Here is an 18,478-nt window from a genome sequence, read left to right as displayed (position 1 = left end):
ACCTCCCACAATTCATTACAGTAATCATTTCTATAATTTTAATATTTCTTACGAGGTAAAACTAAATTCACGCTTCATACTCCTGTGGTATTAGTTTTCGATTTAAAATTGTTTTAATTTACATATATCGAATGCGAATTTATGATCAAAACAGTATTTGTACGTTATATTTATCTCACAATTATTAACTCTTATTAATTAATTAAATTATTAGAATTAAACTCTATTTCGTTAAAAATGAGAAAAAGAAGAAGGATAACGATATAAAAATTATATATCTCTTTATTTACTATATAATAAAGTATATATAATACCTTACATACGAAAATCTTATCCAAATCGATATTATATTAACAATTACACTATGTCGATAATCTCATGGAATTCTCATCTAGCCAAGTCCCTTTGGTCGCAAATACCATCCCAAAATTTCTTCTTTCGATCATTAAATAATTATTTAAGGAAAAATTACCTACTCTTTTTACTTAGGGTACCGTGAACCCTTATTCTGTAGATGCAGGTGTATTCATTGTTACCACTATTGGAATGAACCTTTAATTCGATTATTTCGTATGCTTTCTTTGGTTTATTCTGTAAATTACAAGTGATAATATATGTTTTATAAAATGCATATCGATAAACTTTACTTTACCTGAACTTCAAAATATTGTACAGGAGGACCAGTATTATCGTATGTGAATTCACCAAAAAAGAAAGAATTTGTATCATCTACGCTGGTTAAACCCTGCAAATATGCAACATATATCTGTCTCGTTTACGATATTCTAAATTACGGTACATTAAATTTCCAAAATTTACCAGAATAGAAAATTGTCTTGGAGCGGTGCTCGTTTCTCCTGTTGGAGATATCGACTGTGGGATATGTTCCAGACTTACTCCAGACACATGTACAAAACCGAGTAACTGTATAACAACGCTTCCACTGCTGCCTTTAAATGCCCAACACTCACCCGGAAGAACACTAGTCTATATAATGAAAATTAATCGATGTATTTCAAAGGAAATATTAATTTCATTATTTATCCCCTTTTCAGGAATAGCGATTTATTTATAATCGTTATTCGTATTTCACGATAAATAAATTAATTAAAGAGTAATATTCGGTAACCTGAATTATAGCATGAGGTGTGTTTTGTTGCTGACAAATTGGTATCCCAAAAAGTTTCAGTACCGGTGCACCAGCCGAGTACGTTTCTGTCTTTCTCGTCGAGAGGATTGCTCCGCCTATGACAATTGCCATAATATCTTCAGCGAAACAGACAGACAATGAAATAATTTAAAATAAAGAAAATATATTTTTTCCATTTAAAACCTGAAGTTCCGAGCGCGTAATCCGTCCTTCCGGTTTTGTCAGCGTCGTACGTTTGCAGTTCGCTCTTCACCAATTCTCGGACAGTTTCTGGCGACATAACCTTCAACAATGCTTTCGTGTGCTGTTCCATTCCTATTTCAAATAAACCAATGTCTATAACTATCCCGGAGAATAATAACGCGTATGCTGTAATCGATACATCATATCTTTTTTACCCTCGGACACTTCGTTTCTTAAATAGAGAATGGCCTCAGACATTTTTGGTATCACGTATCCAACCTCTTTCAACTTACTCTTTAAATCGTCTCGCGTTTCCATTACGTTCTTTACTTCCATCTAAGCGAACGACGTTTAAAATCGTGATTTAATATCGTTTAATCGTCGAACAAGATAACGGTACAGTAATTACCGAAAGGGTATTCAAATGCGTTCGCAGATTTACCAAGTCGGATCTGATTATCTTGAAGGTCGTACTGGCTGAGTATTTGTCGCACAAATGAGACACGGACATAGCTGAAACGTTCAACACGAAGCATTTTATCCGAAATTATTTCATTTTTCGTTTATTCTAAAATTTTGCTAAGCATAAAATCGTTAATACGTTTCGCTGTATGAGAAATAAAAAATTTTCGAGAATTATCTAACATCAAATTTTGAAAATGTCCTCTACATCGTTAAACTAGAAAAAAGATTGAAGATATCATAGATTTTATTTCAGTTTCGTGTCTGCTATATTTCAACGTTAAAGTACAAAATATAATAAAATTTTAAGTTGTTACTAATTTATATGGACAATGTGGTATGAAACGTATTAACATTTCAAATTCGTAACTGGAATTTACATTCTGATTTAGATCTATATAGTAATTGTACATTTTTCAGAAATGGAAAAGATTACAGTAAATATCCCTCAACACAGAAATCTTTTAATATTCGTCTAATTGATCTCGAAACATGAAGTATTTTTAAGGAATTGGATACGAAGCTTTCTACGTAGAACGTTTTTCTTTTCCAAATCGTCCAGTTACGGATTAATTAAAAACTTTGAAATTTGCAAATTAACCATAGATCGACGTACCTAATAACGACGTAATAATGCAAAATACAAATGGTTTGATGAATTTACAGTACCAAGGAGATTGGCGAGAGGAATTCAATATAGCAGCTGGACAGGTTCCTCCATTTGCACAGCAGTACGTGTTTCGAACGTTCATCGGATCGTACTCATAATCACAGGTTTGATCTTTTGAAGGGCCTGAACAAACCTCTTGTAATTTTGTCAAAGTTCCTTCAACTTGTCTAATTGCTAAATTCCGTTTAGTAGATTTCAAAACAAACTTCAGATCGATTAAAACAACGAGCGAGATCTCAGATATTTGGAACAGTTATTTGAAGAATATTTGCTAATTGTTTCCTAATATAAAAAATTAATTACGATTGATAATTCTATTTTAGATTGATCTTATCTTTTTAGCTATATTGAAGTCTGCTTTTCTATACATCTTATGTAGGTAAGCACACTCTATAAAAATATATAGTATCTTCGCAATAAATATTTAATGGAGATATGTTTTTAAATGAAATAATTTTATTCGTAATATAACATACGTCGGATCTCGATAAATTTTATCAATTAGTTTTCTGCAGAAAAGTATTTGATTTAAGACATCTTTTTTTGTAGTTGACTGTACACATCTACGTTTTTGAAGTATGCTCGTACATTGTTCAAGTCGACAAATGGACATTGCTTATGAAAGTTTCATTACAAAATTTTAAAATATTCAAATAGAAAACATACCATATGTTGTAATTCGATTAACAATTTTATACATGTTATTCTAGCAACTGTAACATCGATAAAATAATAAAACATATATATATATATATATAATACAACGTATTGTCTAATATTAACGAATTTCTATAAATACATAATAATTTTCTGATAAGATACGTAAGTAACAGAATAAATATAGTAGAAACTTCGTAAAGCAACAATAGTATAATATTTATTCTTAACATTAATTTATGGAGGTATGTCTTTGCAGCGTATTTGTATAAGTATACAAAGAATAAGGGAGAAAAATATGGAATGTCTATTTTTAATGTAACAACTTGGACTATTAAACTGTTCGTTATTATTATCTTCTATATTTAATTAGAAACAATTAAAGTATTCTATAACTTGGCATTCCTTGTTTCTTCTCTCTTCGTACATATCATGCAGTTCTAATATACATACATGTATATACACATAATAACAGCATGGATAAATTTATCTATATACATCGTATTTAACAATGGGATATTTTCTGCATTCGTACAGTTAAATGCAACCAGCTGGTATTATTACGATTTCTACGTATTACAGAGAGTAATGAACGATCACCTTTGTAACGATTTTATTGTACTCTAGAACAACTATTTTACAGGAACGAGTTTCTTCAGTTCCGATCGTCGATGTACATAGATAAACTTTCCGATTTAAATCGATATAGACGGAATTTTTATAGGATAACACGATGCCTGATCGTTATCGCACTTTAGATTCCATAGGTAAATTCTGTAGCAGATGAAGACGTAACCGTTCGATTTTCACTTTTCGTCAGTTAAAATTGTGTAAGCTTGTGTGTATTCGTACATTGAGCCGGCTCTCGAAATCGTAATCCTTGTACTGGTTTTGCGCTCTCGAAAGGAACATTCTCCCTTCTTCGACATTCTGAAATAAAATACACATAAAGTAGCGTTAATACCTAGAGAACAAAATTTTAAATGAAATTAATTCTGGAATTTATTTGAGCGTTTATTCAAATGTTTATCATTTACGTTGATATTGCACAGCGCTGTGCCAAGCTCGTAGAGTGCAAATGCGCTAACATGTTGATCATACGCATCGTTGATCGGATAACGACGCTGTAGACAATTTCTGTAACTTTCAATTGCTGCTTGAGTATCACCGAGACAGAAATAGGCTGCTCCTTCAATCAAGTTGGCCAATCCAACCATCGGTTCATCCGAAAGATTGTCTTTGCATTCTAATAATTTAATTGTCAAAAGAATAATTATTAATAAATTATCAAATGATTAGTAGGCTTAAAAGTTTACAAAGAAATAGGTATTAAAACATTATTCAACCATGTAATAATGTAAAATATTATGTTATCATATCATTAATAATATATAATTTCTAAATTAATTTTTCAAAGAATGCATTTCTTGTTACCTAAAAGTATTCCTTGCAACGAGTCCACAGAACATGATGGCATCGCGTTCCACAAATACAATAATTCATACACGAGCAGTCTGTAGTACAAAACGGTATAAGGCTGGCCAGTTTTCAGATCCACAAGTTTAGGAGTTCGACGCAAAACGAACAAACCCAGTTGAGTCTCTTTACTCATTCGATTGTCACAATGGTGGACCTTTCGATAAGACGAGGCCACGATATCGAATTTACCAATCGCCCCGCAACAGACTGAGAAGAAATATTTAAAGATGTAACCGAAATGAAAGATGACAAAGGTAATAAGGAGAAAAAAATATCTTATACCAGTTGCTAAATAATCGTAGAAGCTCACCGACCACCTGGATTGTTGATGCAATTGTATCAAAGATCGGTAAGCTTCTTCGTAACTTAAACGAATCAGATGACACCAGGCCACCTCGTGTAGGCACAATAATTTGATCTCCCTTTGACTCGAAGCTTCGACAGCCTTCGCGTATGCTTGCAGAGCACCATTTACGTTTGACTGTGAAACGAAATTAATTCTACGTAAATTATACATCATAAATAGCAAAAAACGTTGATTACATTAATGTAATTTTAAGAAATAGTAATACTTATCGAAAGTAATAATAAAATATTAAGAAAATAGGAATGATTGTAAGACAGAATTAATTCAATATTAAATTATATATCATAAATAATAAATAGCGAAGAAGAGAAGTTAGATCAAAGTAATTTTTAAAAATATTTATTCATGATATTACATAACGTTAGCATATTGAGAAGACAGAAAAGTGTTGAGATAATCATAAATGCATCCTTACCTCGAGCCTCTCTATTCGACCAGCGAAAAATAGAAAGAGCGCCGAATTGCTAAATTCTGAATGACACTCCGCGATTAATTGTTTCGCGGCATTTACACCAGCCCGTAGATTGCTTCCATCAAGGGCAAAAAATGGACGTGCAATTGTGTGATACCAGAGTAGGGATAAGCTAAAACGGACGGAAAATTGATAAATTAATATCTCATCGTATAAACGAAATATATATACATATGAATATATATATACAGAGTTAAAGAACGTTTCACGTAACGCGGTCCACTATCTTTCTGCCATTTAACAATGTAACAAAAAATGTTTTGAACCGTACATAGGTGGTGTCAAGTGTGCTACAAATGACCATAAAAAAAAAATCCGAAAATACTTTACTTTTATAATAAAAGTAAGGTCATCTGGACCATATTATGTTGCTGTTTCATATAAAAGCATATTGCATGATATCTTTATAGATACTAGCGGGATTAATATTTTGCTCGTTGATACTTTTCAGAAAGATAGAATTATTTAGATTTACAAAATTTATTTTACTCATTTGGGCTTTTACAGAAGAGCAGAATGTTGTATTGCGGAGGACGGTGTGCAGTTTGAACAACTTGCACAGTGTACCGTAAACTTAGTATTGATTTTTGATAAAAATATCATGTAATATACTTTTTGAATTTATCGTAAAGCCCTACACAATCTCATGGAAGATATCATGTCGAGTTACACGAGTCACCCTGTACATAATATGTATATTATTTCTAAACTCACGTGGCAAGAGGAGCACGCATATCTTCGCTAAGCCGTGCATACATGAGCGCAGTGATTCCTGCTTCTCTGTCACCCTCGAAGCCCAAAAAGTGAATTACTTTTAGAAGAGAAGGCGGCAATAAACTGACACAGAGTTGATAAATCCCATAACCAAAACTAACCGCTGACATCAACCGGGAGACCTCAGATGGTTCAACGAAGCTGCAAAACACGTCACTTTTCCATTTCTGTCGATTTTAAAGGAGAAAGCGTCAATTCGTTACAAAAAGACACAATATTCTCAAAAAAATTGAGTCATCAATGCGCACACATCGTTTAGCTTTTCGTTCAGTGTATCGGTAATCGGATCTTAACTCTTTCAACGGTAAACACTTCTTAGAATTGTAAGTATTTAATTAAGTAAGATTTATTTAGTAATACATGGAAAATTTCTTTTCTTGATATTTTATATTCTCTGATAAGTTTTAATTGATAATGATATTCTTTGAAACATAGATAAATGATAGTACCACTGAAAGGGTTAAACAACGATTCAAGTATAAGAATGTGCTGTCATTCACGAAATTTGTTTGTCGTTTGAAAGAGTAACCCTAATGTGAATGCTTAACAAAAGCAAAAAAGAAAAAAGTAATTCACTGTTATTTTACTTCGTGTACAGGTAAAAGAGAAAGGCAAGGGTTCGACGATGAGGATCGAGAAATGTTTGTAAGAAGAAACAACAATTACGGTGTCTGTTGTTCGGACGTGATGCCAGTGAGCGAGAAGAACATTGATAGAGAGCTTCGCAGACCTGAGGGGGATGAGATCGGTGTCGGGTTGTTTGTTGAACCGTTGCAAGATGGTATAGACCATTCCGAGGAACCTGGACTATGTGGACTTTGCAATGAGTAAGAGGAGCCATTACACGAAGGAGTACTGCATCTTGTGTCGAATCCTATTCAAACCAAAATTACGAAAAATTTCCCTTTTTATATTAGTTTTATTCATTCTGGCATTAAACGAAAAATATTCTTGTTTTAATCATTTCGGATCTTTCTTCTCGTAAACGGAAGATCAGAATAAATATTCTGATGATAAAAAGGTTTTTAGGCTTAGCAAAAAGGCTTCAACGAGTATTTACTTATTTCTAAAATAATATTTGCTAGTATTTGCTATCTATATATTCTTATCAAAATGATCTGAATCCTGTGTCTTTTGCTTCAATTCAACCACCTTTTCTCCGGAATGAAATTACAATACAATTGCATATTAAACAGTGTTATTCTTATTTTCATTTAACTTAAATAGCATTATAATCGGCTTGAGCACGTGCTATTGATCATAGCACAGATTGACGACATTCCTCAATAATTCGATACAATTACATACCCGATGGATTAGAACCAAATGTGCGCTGATATAACTGCAAGATTTGTGAGTGTGCATGCTGATAAACTCGCCAAGCTTTACGTAACATCCAACCACCACGTACGTAACCAGTGAGTTCTTGTTGTAGTAACGTTAATATCGCCGAACAAACTTGCGAGTCTGCGAGAACTATTTGCCTCTCCAATTTATTCACGTAGTCCTTCTAGAATATTTATTTCCCTATTAACATTTCCTCGCTAACTGTATTTATGAATCCTTTTACATTGTTTCATCACGTTCACTGCTGACCCGACTTTCATTATGTATATGCTAATAAATAACTCTTATACAATGTAAAAATCTAGTCTTGCGTTAAAGTATACAATGAACGTGTTAATACAAATAAAATTTATTAACAAACTTTAATTAGAAGATAATAATTACGCCTGTTTCTTCTGCTTTGAAGACTTTACTCTTCATAGACTTTAACCATCCTATGTCACTCGCGCATTCCCTTTCCATATCCTTCAGCAGTAGCATAGCCTGCTGAAGCTTATCGTTCTCAAAGGTCATCAGTGCATTCTAAAAATTTATTCAACGATTATTCCTTCCTGTTCCTATATCGAGAGCGTACATCATGGGCTCTTATTAAGATTGTTCGAAATAGGATTGCGGTCAATAAAAACGTGCATGCTAGCACGCGATACGTTATCCAGGCTATTTTTACGTTACTAGCAATAAGTCTTCGTAACAATAACTTAATAAACATTACTTTAAAAAGATTCTCCTTTGCACTTAATATCTTAAGAGAATTATTCCCTAATTCCTTTATTCTTCAATAAAAGCTTAACTAAAATCAATCTCGAACAATTTTTTATTAATTTCTACAGTGAAGTAAAACAGTTGCGATGTATTATTTACATACCATAAATAAGACAAAACAGCGACCTGCTTTCATGTGAAAACTATGCGGGTGTCCGGTAAATAGGGCTTCCGCTTCCTCCGTTTTGTTATTCAACAGCAGAGAAATACCCATTCTAGCGGTATTCCACTCCTTCGTGCCGTCTGATTTTTTAGCCATAATTCTTTTTTCAGGTGAACGAAATTTGTTTGTTTTGAGTCAACTATATTTTCGTAAATCGGACCGATAAGGAATATGCTCGTCGTGAATGTCGCGTGTGCGTCAAATAAGAAACATTTCTGCGGCCGTTAAAACGAATGTTTCCGCTTTTCTTGGGCAAACAGCTCGATAGCGGTACTCCTTTAATGCTCTTCTCAATATTAGTACAATTTAGTAATTCGAAGCAACACTAATATGTACATTTGTCGACGAATTTGCGTCACGGCACTGTTAGGCGCGGTACTACTATATCACCGTCTATAAGTATGCAAAGTATTCTTTCTTTCTGTATGCTTACTTTCCTCATTGAAATGCATCGCGCGTGGGAAATGTTAAAACTGGAAATCTTCATCATAATCGTATCTTGAATGCTTCTTCGAAAAACTGCAACTGGATGACATTACACGGTCGCATCGTAAATGTTTTATGTGTTTGGGAGATTCACGCTGATTGCAGATGTTCTGTAAGGAAATTTCCCCATATGAGGAACATACGGGGAAGAAATAAACTCGTGCAGTAGTTAGTCGTGAATATTTTGAGTGTTTACTTGCAAAGTCAATTCAAATATTCGCTCGGCACTTCGAAATCTTTATTTTGAATTTCTAGTCTTTAAGATTTAACGCGCTTTTTTGTCATTCTTTCTATTAATGAATTTACATTCCTTTTTACTGTATAAATAATGTTAATAAAAGTGTAATGCATGCAAGATTTTGTTCGGTGTTTCCTCAGGTTTCAAAGATAGTTATAGGAAACTGCACATTATCACCAATATTCTAAGCAGAAAAGATTGAAAAAATAATTTATGTCTATTAAGAAAATAATTGAAACGTGACGTTTACTAAACAGAGCTTTCTACCTACGGTGCCACAAGTTGACTAAAGTATCTGTCAGTATAGCGCAATGGTGCTGCCACCACTTCGCGTTTTCATATATAGATATTGATTTTAGACTATGTATATTACGACCCTGAAGGCACATTACAGTATTAAACAAAAGTTTTATCATAATAATTTTAAGAGGCAAAAGAGGTACGGAAATAGGAATGAATAATAAAATAGATTGGAACGTTCTATTCTATTGCACTTGTAATGGTCAATGTATAAAACAAAACATTAAATTCCTAATTCTATTTCATAATCTCTGTATCTCGTCGAGTTCAATTATACGTAACATTCCGTTTCATTGTATAATAAGTATTGTTAAACATTCGTATGTACACTATATTTACAATTGACGCATTTAGTAGTATACAGTAAACGTGTTGCCATTATTATGAAAATAAAAGTACATTTTGAAAAAGAACAATACTGGTGATAGAATAAAACTGTGTAAAATAAAAGATTCAACTGAACAGGAACTGTGTAAAATAGTTTACACAGTCATTACATGTTGTATAACGGTAATATGGAACTATAAAATTTCTGTACATTTATTTACATTGTTTAAATTTAGTACGAATATTCTTAAGTGGAATGTCATATGAATTCAAGACCTTCGAATTTTTTATCTATCACTTTAGTCTCAGGCATCATGATGTTTCCATCAATTGTAAATGCCATAATGTACGTAGCTGTCTGTCCTTGATATTCTTCAGTTTTAAGGGCAATGATAATCGTATCCTGAGAACCTGGTAAAAATTTGAAACTTGAGAAACCTCTGATTGGAACTAAATTACCAACTTTGGTAACCTGAAAATAAAATATTATTAACGTTTTTTGTATTCTTTAATTTAAACATTAAATCTATAACCAAGACTAGAAAAATACCTTGATATCTACAAAATTTTCATCAGCAGTTAGTAAGATGTTGCAACTCATTGTTTCATCTTTAGTTTCATTATAGCGCTGGTGACAACATCTCCTTGGCAAAAAGAACCAGCTTTTGTGTATATCGCTCCAAGCTCCTGATTCATGAATCATATAGCCTATGTAAAAATATTATACAACATTTTTTAATGAAAATTAAAATTCTTTAAATTGTGTATAAAATATATAGTTTTATACCTGGATATTCAATATTTATTGCTTGTCTTAATCGTTTATAGTTTGAAATCCAATTCACAGATTGAACTTCACCACGTGGAGTAATAACTTTTACCCAAAGGGGATTATTATGTTCAAATACTCCTGAAGGATTGGTCCATTCTTTACCCATACTACCAACATACAAATGCTCATCCTTAATAGTTGCCCATTCAGATTTAAATCCTAAAATTATCATAGAAATTGAAATGCAACATAGAATTTTATTTTATTTTATTGAAATTGATATCTTAATGATATCAAACGTGTGATTTACCTTTAGAATTTTTACCATTACCATCCATTAAAATAACCCAGGGATAAACTTCTTCTCCTTCAATAAAATATACAATTCCAGTACGATCATCAAAAGACAATAAATGTCCATCAAACGTAACCAGTTCAGACAATTCCATGCCACGTCCTTTTAAAGTTAAAGATGATGATAACATGTGGTTTCTATCATCCCAAACAACCGAAAGAAAATTTGTGCTAGGATTCCAAAAGAGACTTCCAGTTTTCATAATACTGTGCCACACATCTTTTTTATCTAGACTTTTGGAATTGTGGTCAAGATCACTTACTATTGCTATACGATAAGTGATACCCTTAGATGTCTTGATCGGAGCTGACAGAGGGTACGTCTTATTGTACTTGTAATATCTACACTGTGACAAAAATTGATTCGATGACGACGAATGTACAACTCCGCGCAGCAAAGGGAATCCAAGTAGGAACAAAGGAATAGATAGTAATAGAAAGATTAAAGCCAAATATTGGCTCTGAATGCGAAATGTACTGTTAGCAACTCTGTAGACATGAGGAGCACGCAATGCTTGCCTCCAGTCACGTAGATATGACATCGTTTCTGTGTTTCCGTTCTTCATTCGCATTCGTTTCATACCACATTACATTGAAAAATTAATAATTTATAATACGTGTCAACTAAAATCTAACCTAACATAACCTAACTTTTTGTTCCACCTTAATAGGTAGTGATGAAAGGGAAATGCTGACAGCCACATACATCAGCGCCACCTGAACGGATTAAGGGATTTAAATGGCACTAAAAATAAGACCATAAAATATTATAAGTTTCGTAATTATCTATTTAATATCATATAATCTAAATATTAAGTGGAGCATTTCACAATGTGGTAAGTAACATATCCAAGAAGAATATTCTTTACCTAGTATAATTATTTAATATTTAGAATAGAAATAATACAGTTATATTTTATAAACTAAGCGACATAAAGAATGTAGGAAATCATTTTATACTTAGTGGATTATATATATATTTTATTCAGGGCTATAAATATTTGAATGGTACAAATTTTTATTTCAGAACGATCAATTTATATGTGAAATAACATTAGATATAATGACACGTATGCAATAATTAAATACAAAATACAGATTTTATTCTTATCTGTTATTGCAATTTGTAAAGTAATCGTCTGTTTCTTTCATTTTAACTTGGTTTTCATAATGAAGTAGTTTCATATTCTACACCTAAGTACACAGTATATCTGTACAGTATATCTGTCACAGATATCGAATATTTGTTTACTCTTTCCAATAACTTTACTCGATATTATAATCAACACTTCGATTAAGTAATAGTTTAAAAATATTGCAATATTTTTTTTCATGCTATATATATATATATATATATATATATATATATCAATAAAAACATTCTTATATATAAATATATTGAACGATTAAGGAAGTGCCTTATACATATTATCAATCTTACATAACATCATCGTAAAGTACAAATAATTGAAGAAACACAATTTACGTTGATGTATTGACATTGACGTTACAAAGAGAAAGGACATATGAAGGCTGAGAAGTTTCTTCTGTTGAAAAGGTATCAATTTGTATCGTGCCAATAACGATGCAAGCATCCGCAGCATATTCTTGAACGTTGGGGTTGAACGAACGAGTCTGGGGTGAAACGAATCGAGGGGGTGGAAAAAGGGGGCGGTGGAAAGGGGAGTCTATGAGGGTGGTAAAGTACTCGTCAGTCGTGTGACGCGTTTCCCGCGGACAACATCGGTTATATTGGCGATACGTTAAACCACAACCGCATTTCCACTTTCCACGTGTTCCTCGCGTGTGTCTTATGTGATCTGATTTCTATTGGCTATCGCAGGTCCGCGGCAACCTGTATTATCGATCGAACGCGCTTTGCGCACGTTGCCGCAGTTACTCGTGGCACCGCCACCACTATCACACGTACTGTACTATCGTCTTCGTGTTAACGTGACAACGACGTGTGCCGATTCGACTCGATTTCCGATTTCTTTTCCGCACTGCGGTTATATCTGTATTTCCTACGTTGTAACAACGTTCTCTGTCAACATCGTTTCTCTCTATATACACCTTACGTGAATATTTCTGTCCAACCGCCATGTTCCATTTCAAATTGTACGTTTCGCGCATTGCTGAAAACATTAACCATTTGTTTGTGCCAATTGTTGACATAGCGAAGTGAATGTATGAATCGGGAACAGTAGAGTATTGTTTTTCATAGATTCATGTTTCGATGAAATCATAATTTAAAAATACTTTGAAATCTCTTCGTATTTTTAGTGATCTCTAATCGATTTTGAAACTGTTTTATCGATGTTACATACTCTCGATTACATCTCGATTGACTACCAATGTGGCGCCAAAACGGAGAACAAAGCGTTACTTTTGCTACCACGCTGTAAATATTCGAACATTTCAGTATTGTTTATAGTAATTGGACTCAGTGCTTATAACGATAGAATAGTTAGAATGAATTTTTGAAAAATATAGAACATATTTGCGTGTCTATGTGATGTAAGTGATTTTATTAAAACGTGAATGTTGTGAATGAATGTTTCGCGAGATTATGGTGTTATGGCTAACAGTATTTCTACTTAACGTCTTCTTCTTCTCGTTTGTGAATACTCACTCATGGAATACCACTCCAGTATCATCGTATTCATGTTGTAAAAGGTAAATAGTATGTCTTACTAATATTGCACTTTTACTGTTTTAATTATTGGAAGTAGGGATATATAAATAAAACACAATGTTCGCCAATGAAATAATTGCAATGCGATTGATTTCCCATATAGTGGTTATGACTATATATATACATTTATACAAGTAACCATACGAATATATTTCTATTATTATTGCTCATTTATTATATAAACATTGATTCGTGTATTAAGAGAATGTATTCTATTCTTTATAAAAGCAATGTCATTAGCATTCATGCGTATTACGTATTATCAAGTGTGAAACCATTCCCTGGACAAAACAGTGAAAGTAAGCCTGTGCTATATATCTGAGATAGCCGCAGAAGTCGTGTGAAAGGTTAACAGCCAAAGAAATAGTCTACACATTCACATCCTGAAACAGAGTACATATTGGCTCATGCTATTACCAACTTGTTCTCGATAAGACGGTTTCAAAACTTCCCGCGATAAAGATGTCAAAATATTGCCAACTGCTCGAACCTTCATGCATATAGACGTATACATAGAAACGATAATTAGTTAACACGTGTTATTGCGATATTAGTTAGTATCGTTAGCGCAAAATAATAGCATATAATATAGGAACTATACATTAGGTAAACGAAGTAAAGTGTAAACCTGGCGTTTCATGCATCACGAAAGGGTTCGAGGTAATCTAACGCCAGGTAGGGCTGGTCGTAAGAAGACACCGAGGTATACGTAAGAAGCATCGTCCATGACGATGTGTCGTCGGATATTCTTCAAGGTCGTCGACCTTAACAGCGTCTCGTGGAAACGGATCTACTTGGGCGAGACGTAATTGCGCTTAGAAGATGGCGTAGAAGGAGGGCAGGTAAACGAGGACGGAAAAGAGATGGAGCAAGTGGAATAGAGGATGACTTTGTGGGGTTGGTACGACGACATTGGAGGGTGAAGGGAGGGGTGGATGTGGGTGAGTTTCAGTGACGCCGTGCCAAAACGGAGGGTAACGAATGAACGTGGATGTAAAGGAGTCGGGGGTGAGGGACGAGGTTAAACGGGAGAGGGGGCGGAAAGGGAAAGTGACTAGAGGGGTGGCACGAGCGGACGCGTGGACGCTTCGGTTGCATCGCGGTTATAGGTTTACGTATCGTATTAGATCTTAGATCGAAAACTCGTCGAACCGTTGTAACTTTATTAAGTAGGCAATTATTTCCATAATTACCAATATATTTCGCTTAAAAGAATGGTAATTTGCATTGATAATTTTAACGATTAATTATCGCCTCTCGCTGTTTGGTAATGATACGTTGGATTTGTTCAAAGAGTACATATATATAAGTGATAATATTAAATTCAATCAGATTAATCGTTATGACTTTCAACGTGAAATGATACGTATATATGTAATATATATATATATACGTAAACGTAAATATCTAATTCGTGGAATTAAATAAGTAGAATCGAATAAAAGTAGTTCATATTTGGAAAAGAGATTTAAGATGTGTTTGAAATTTATTTATGAATTATCAGGATATATAATTCAGCTCTCTTTTTCTAAATAAATTATATATTCGTCTACTTTGAGTAAATTGACGGACACTTCTTTATGCAGAGGACTTTTTTCTATTTATTGCATGTTTCTATAAAGTTGATTACCTAGGAAGGGACGTTAATAGAATTATGGAAGCTTTATAGCCTGACCTATTTCTGTGGTAAAATATAATAATAAATATAATACCTCTACGCTTCTCGTTTTTCTTAAGAACTCGTTAATTTAGAATAATTTAGAATAAAATTATAATTAGTTAATGTAGAATAAAAGAATAATTATATTACATTTCGTTGGACATAATACACGTACATGTATAATATTTTTGGAATTTTATAACACATATGCTACAATAGAATTATAAATAATCTCTTTTTAATATATATATATATAATATATAATATTAAATATATTACATTTTTCTATTTTAATGAAATAGTATTTTTTCGTAAGAGAAGAAAATCTTTTTCTGATAGAAAGATATTTAAAACGTGGAACTTTTCACTTTTTCAAATGGGAAATTGAGCTTTTCTCGTAGTATAAGGCGAGATAAGAAAGCTTCATTTAATTAGAAACGATAACCTTGAATGCACTTGGTGGACAATAGCAAGATACAGTAGATAGGTAGTGTGTAGCCAGACCTATCGACGATGCATTGCCATGGAAACGGTACCGTCGCGCAAGCGGAATTATAGTGCATAGTTCGTTGCGTATCTGTACAGATAATTTCAAGGACAACATTTTAAGCATGTGTAGAATAGTATAGGAACACTCAATACTCATCGTATAATTATCTCAACAAGTTGATACTACAACCTAATTAATCCAAATAACTTAATAATTATAAGATATATCAAACACTCGTATCAAATATTACGACATGGCTTATTTAAGTTCTAATTCGTCTAAAATATTGAAAAAGTAGTGGCTATTGATCATCATTTTTAACTTCATATTATTTCAATGTTACCATTAAGGATACCATCATAGAAATTGGTAAAAATTTATGTGTAGTAATGCACTTGTACCGGTAGAAATGCTATAATGTGGTTGGGTTTCAGGAAACGGACGAAAGAGGGTGGAATGAGGAGATTTATCCGGTGACCTCGTGCCACGCGTGGTAATGCTACTGGCAAGCGGTGCTTCGATACCGACTATCGCCGGTACCGTCGAGGAGGAGGAAGAATATGCACGTAGCGAGGCGAATAGCGCACACTACGATGGCTATGTTACCGATCATACCGATCTTGCTTCCGAAATCGATATCGACGAATCCGAATATAGACGGGAACTTCTTAACGACGTACGGCAATTTATACGTTTATTGTTATTATTATTATTAGACTGTGTATGTTTATGCATTTATGCGAAACTTGTTGGAAAAAGCGTAGAAACGTGTATAATATGCAAAAATAGATTCATGTAGATAGAATCTCTATATAGATTTTATTTCCTTAGCAACAACGTCCATAGAAATATAAAATTGCATAACAATCCACAGTCTAATTATTATATATGTATACTTTATTTTATAGTGATATAAAAAATGATATTTTAGAAGAAACACTAGATCATATTTAATGTAATTATATTAACCAATGCATATTAGTTAGTTATCTTAGTATTGTATTCTGATATTATTTTTTTTTGGTTACAGAAATGGCGAATACTGTTCGATAAGGTACGTTCAAGTATCTATCAGCAGAAAATCAGCTTAATCGACATCTCTAACGTAATTAAATCTTTTCCCTTAGTTTGATCCCGAGGGTTTTGGTGAGATACCGGTGGAGGATTTTTTAGCGGCTTTAAAAAGTCCCGAATGGGAGGCTGAGATACCACCGAATAAACGACATATTCTCCTTATCAGAGCAAAGGAATCACGTGTTCAAGCGGTAACGTTCCAGGACTTCGTGAATGTGGTGAGTGAATGCATGCAGATTTCAATAAAACATTACGTAGTTAGAAGATATTTGTCCTTGTTTAAAATTAAAACACGTCTTCCGAAGGAGGAGCAGAATTGCCTTGTTATTTTTTGAACGATAGCATACATGCACGTAATCGTATATAGATTTGAAAGAAGAAATTCATATTAAACTATCGCAATCATGTGAACAACCGCGTGAGACAAATGAAGAGGCTGAAGCAATAAGAAGACATTTTACCACTTTTCAGTAATTCAGTAATTCAGTAATTCAGTAATTTAGCATTTTTTATTTAAAAAACTAGCCCAAAATCAAATCACATTTTGAAGCTTTTATTTTTGTTATAAATGAATCACAGTCGACTAGTTTATTCGTTGTAATAAACTCTTGCATTTTTGAATATCAAATTTTCCTATATCTTACTTTTTCCATCAATGAATACAGTTTGAATATCGGAGTTGTCTTCTTATTGTTTCAAATCTTTCAAATCTGTCCAGGTCCATACAAAGTATATCTTTTCCGTTTTTTCCCTGTACGTACGTTATAACCGTGCAGCTAATTCATCAAGATATCCCGTACGGTCGAAATCTGTTTAAGAGAGCGAATCGAAGACGACATTCAAATACACGCGTCAGATTTTTATCGGTTTTTCTGAAAAGAGGGCGAATCTAAAGCTTCTTGGAAGCTCGACTCGCACGAACAGGAGGGAAACGAAACGAAATGAAACGAAACGAAAAGCGGGGAAGGTTTACGGCGGTTAAATAGACTTATTCTGCTCGACGAACAAACCTCGGAACTTTTCATTGTCCGTTTTATTTGTCAATCCGAAAAATGCGGCTACGGCCTAGAATTTCGTTCTCCGTGGGACTAGAACGAGAGCAAAGAGGTGGTTTGAGGAAAGAGGAAAAATCTTATGGTGGGAGAAGGAGGAAGAATGCGACGAAAAACTGCTAGATAAATATCGAAAGAATGATAATCTTGCCGTTTAAAGGCACCGGTATACAACGACAGCCAGCTCTTTGTTCGCGTTCGAGTTTGCTGACAACTTTTTGGCGGTTTTCCCCTATTCTCCTTTTTCTCGGTGATTTCCATCGGAGGTAAGCAGATCTGACGTTGAGTGGCAGAAAATTGTCCGTGTACAAACCGAAGTGATTCAAATCATAGGTTAAACGACACGTAAAGGGATCCTAAACCGCGTACACTGATGCTGGTATTGACATTCCGTAAAGATCGTACCTATATACTGTGCTCTCCAAAATTATCTCGACCCTCGTTGTGTATTTTCCTCGATAAAATTGACAAAAATCGACAAACCCCGGTATGTTTAATATTTTTTTATTTTGCTTCTTTTTGCTCGATTTTCCTTTGACTTTGC

At 33.6% G+C, this 18,478-nt stretch overlaps 3 protein-coding genes across 5 annotated transcripts in view; 1 reads left to right on the top strand and 2 right to left on the bottom strand.

Annotated features, from left to right (window-relative positions):
* Window positions 1-264: 264 nt before the first annotated feature.
* Window positions 265-9,524, bottom strand: LOC100646918 (tetratricopeptide repeat protein 39C). Its single transcript, XM_048410571.1, has 16 exons — window positions 8,427-9,524; window positions 7,946-8,083; window positions 7,523-7,724; window positions 6,881-7,088; window positions 6,155-6,355; window positions 5,384-5,552; window positions 4,884-5,082; window positions 4,557-4,808; window positions 2,412-2,588; window positions 1,743-1,846; window positions 1,549-1,669; window positions 1,334-1,465; window positions 1,130-1,245; window positions 820-987; window positions 653-745; window positions 265-591 (listed from the first exon to the last, which is right to left on the bottom strand). The coding sequence occupies exons 1-16, from the start codon at window positions 8,580-8,582 to the stop codon at window positions 469-471; spliced, it is 2,559 nt and encodes an 852-aa protein (XP_048266528.1). The 5' UTR covers window positions 8,583-9,524; the 3' UTR covers window positions 265-468.
* Window positions 9,525-9,676: 152 nt separating this feature from the next.
* On the bottom strand, window positions 9,677-11,677 carry LOC100645603 (soluble calcium-activated nucleotidase 1). 2 transcript variants are annotated; one of them, XM_012313513.3, is made up of 4 exons: window positions 10,920-11,677; window positions 10,625-10,828; window positions 10,388-10,545; window positions 9,677-10,309 (listed from the first exon to the last, which is right to left on the bottom strand). In XM_012313513.3, the coding sequence occupies exons 1-4, from the start codon at window positions 11,542-11,544 to the stop codon at window positions 10,097-10,099; spliced, it is 1,200 nt and encodes a 399-aa protein (XP_012168903.1). In that variant the 5' UTR covers window positions 11,545-11,677; the 3' UTR covers window positions 9,677-10,096. The 2 variants fall into 2 exon arrangements, with proteins under 2 accessions (XP_012168903.1, XP_048266527.1); XM_048410570.1 differs by having other exon boundaries at window positions 10,388-10,524.
* A 38-nt stretch (window positions 11,678-11,715) lies between these two features.
* LOC100646794 (protein rhomboid) overlaps window positions 11,716-18,478 on the top strand; it is a 490,668-nt gene continuing 483,905 nt past the window's right edge. Inside the window, exons 1-4 of one of the 2 annotated variants that reach the window (XM_048410568.1) lie at window positions 11,716-11,799; window positions 16,243-16,484; window positions 16,839-16,862; window positions 16,936-17,100. In XM_048410568.1, the coding sequence (XP_048266525.1) occupies window positions 16,305-16,484; window positions 16,839-16,862; window positions 16,936-17,100 (369 nt within the window). In that variant the 5' untranslated portion in view covers window positions 11,716-11,799; window positions 16,243-16,304. Of the gene's footprint in view, window positions 11,800-12,659; window positions 13,640-16,242; window positions 16,485-16,838; window positions 16,863-16,935; window positions 17,101-18,478 lie in introns of those variants that run through there. The other variant, XM_048410567.1, reaches the window with a different exon arrangement.

Source organism: Bombus terrestris, chromosome 11 (genome assembly GCF_910591885.1).
Source record: "Bombus terrestris chromosome 11, iyBomTerr1.2, whole genome shotgun sequence".
Lineage (NCBI taxonomy): Eukaryota > Metazoa > Arthropoda > Insecta > Hymenoptera > Apidae > Bombus > Bombus terrestris.
This window is presented reverse-complemented; position numbering and strand designations above follow the sequence as displayed.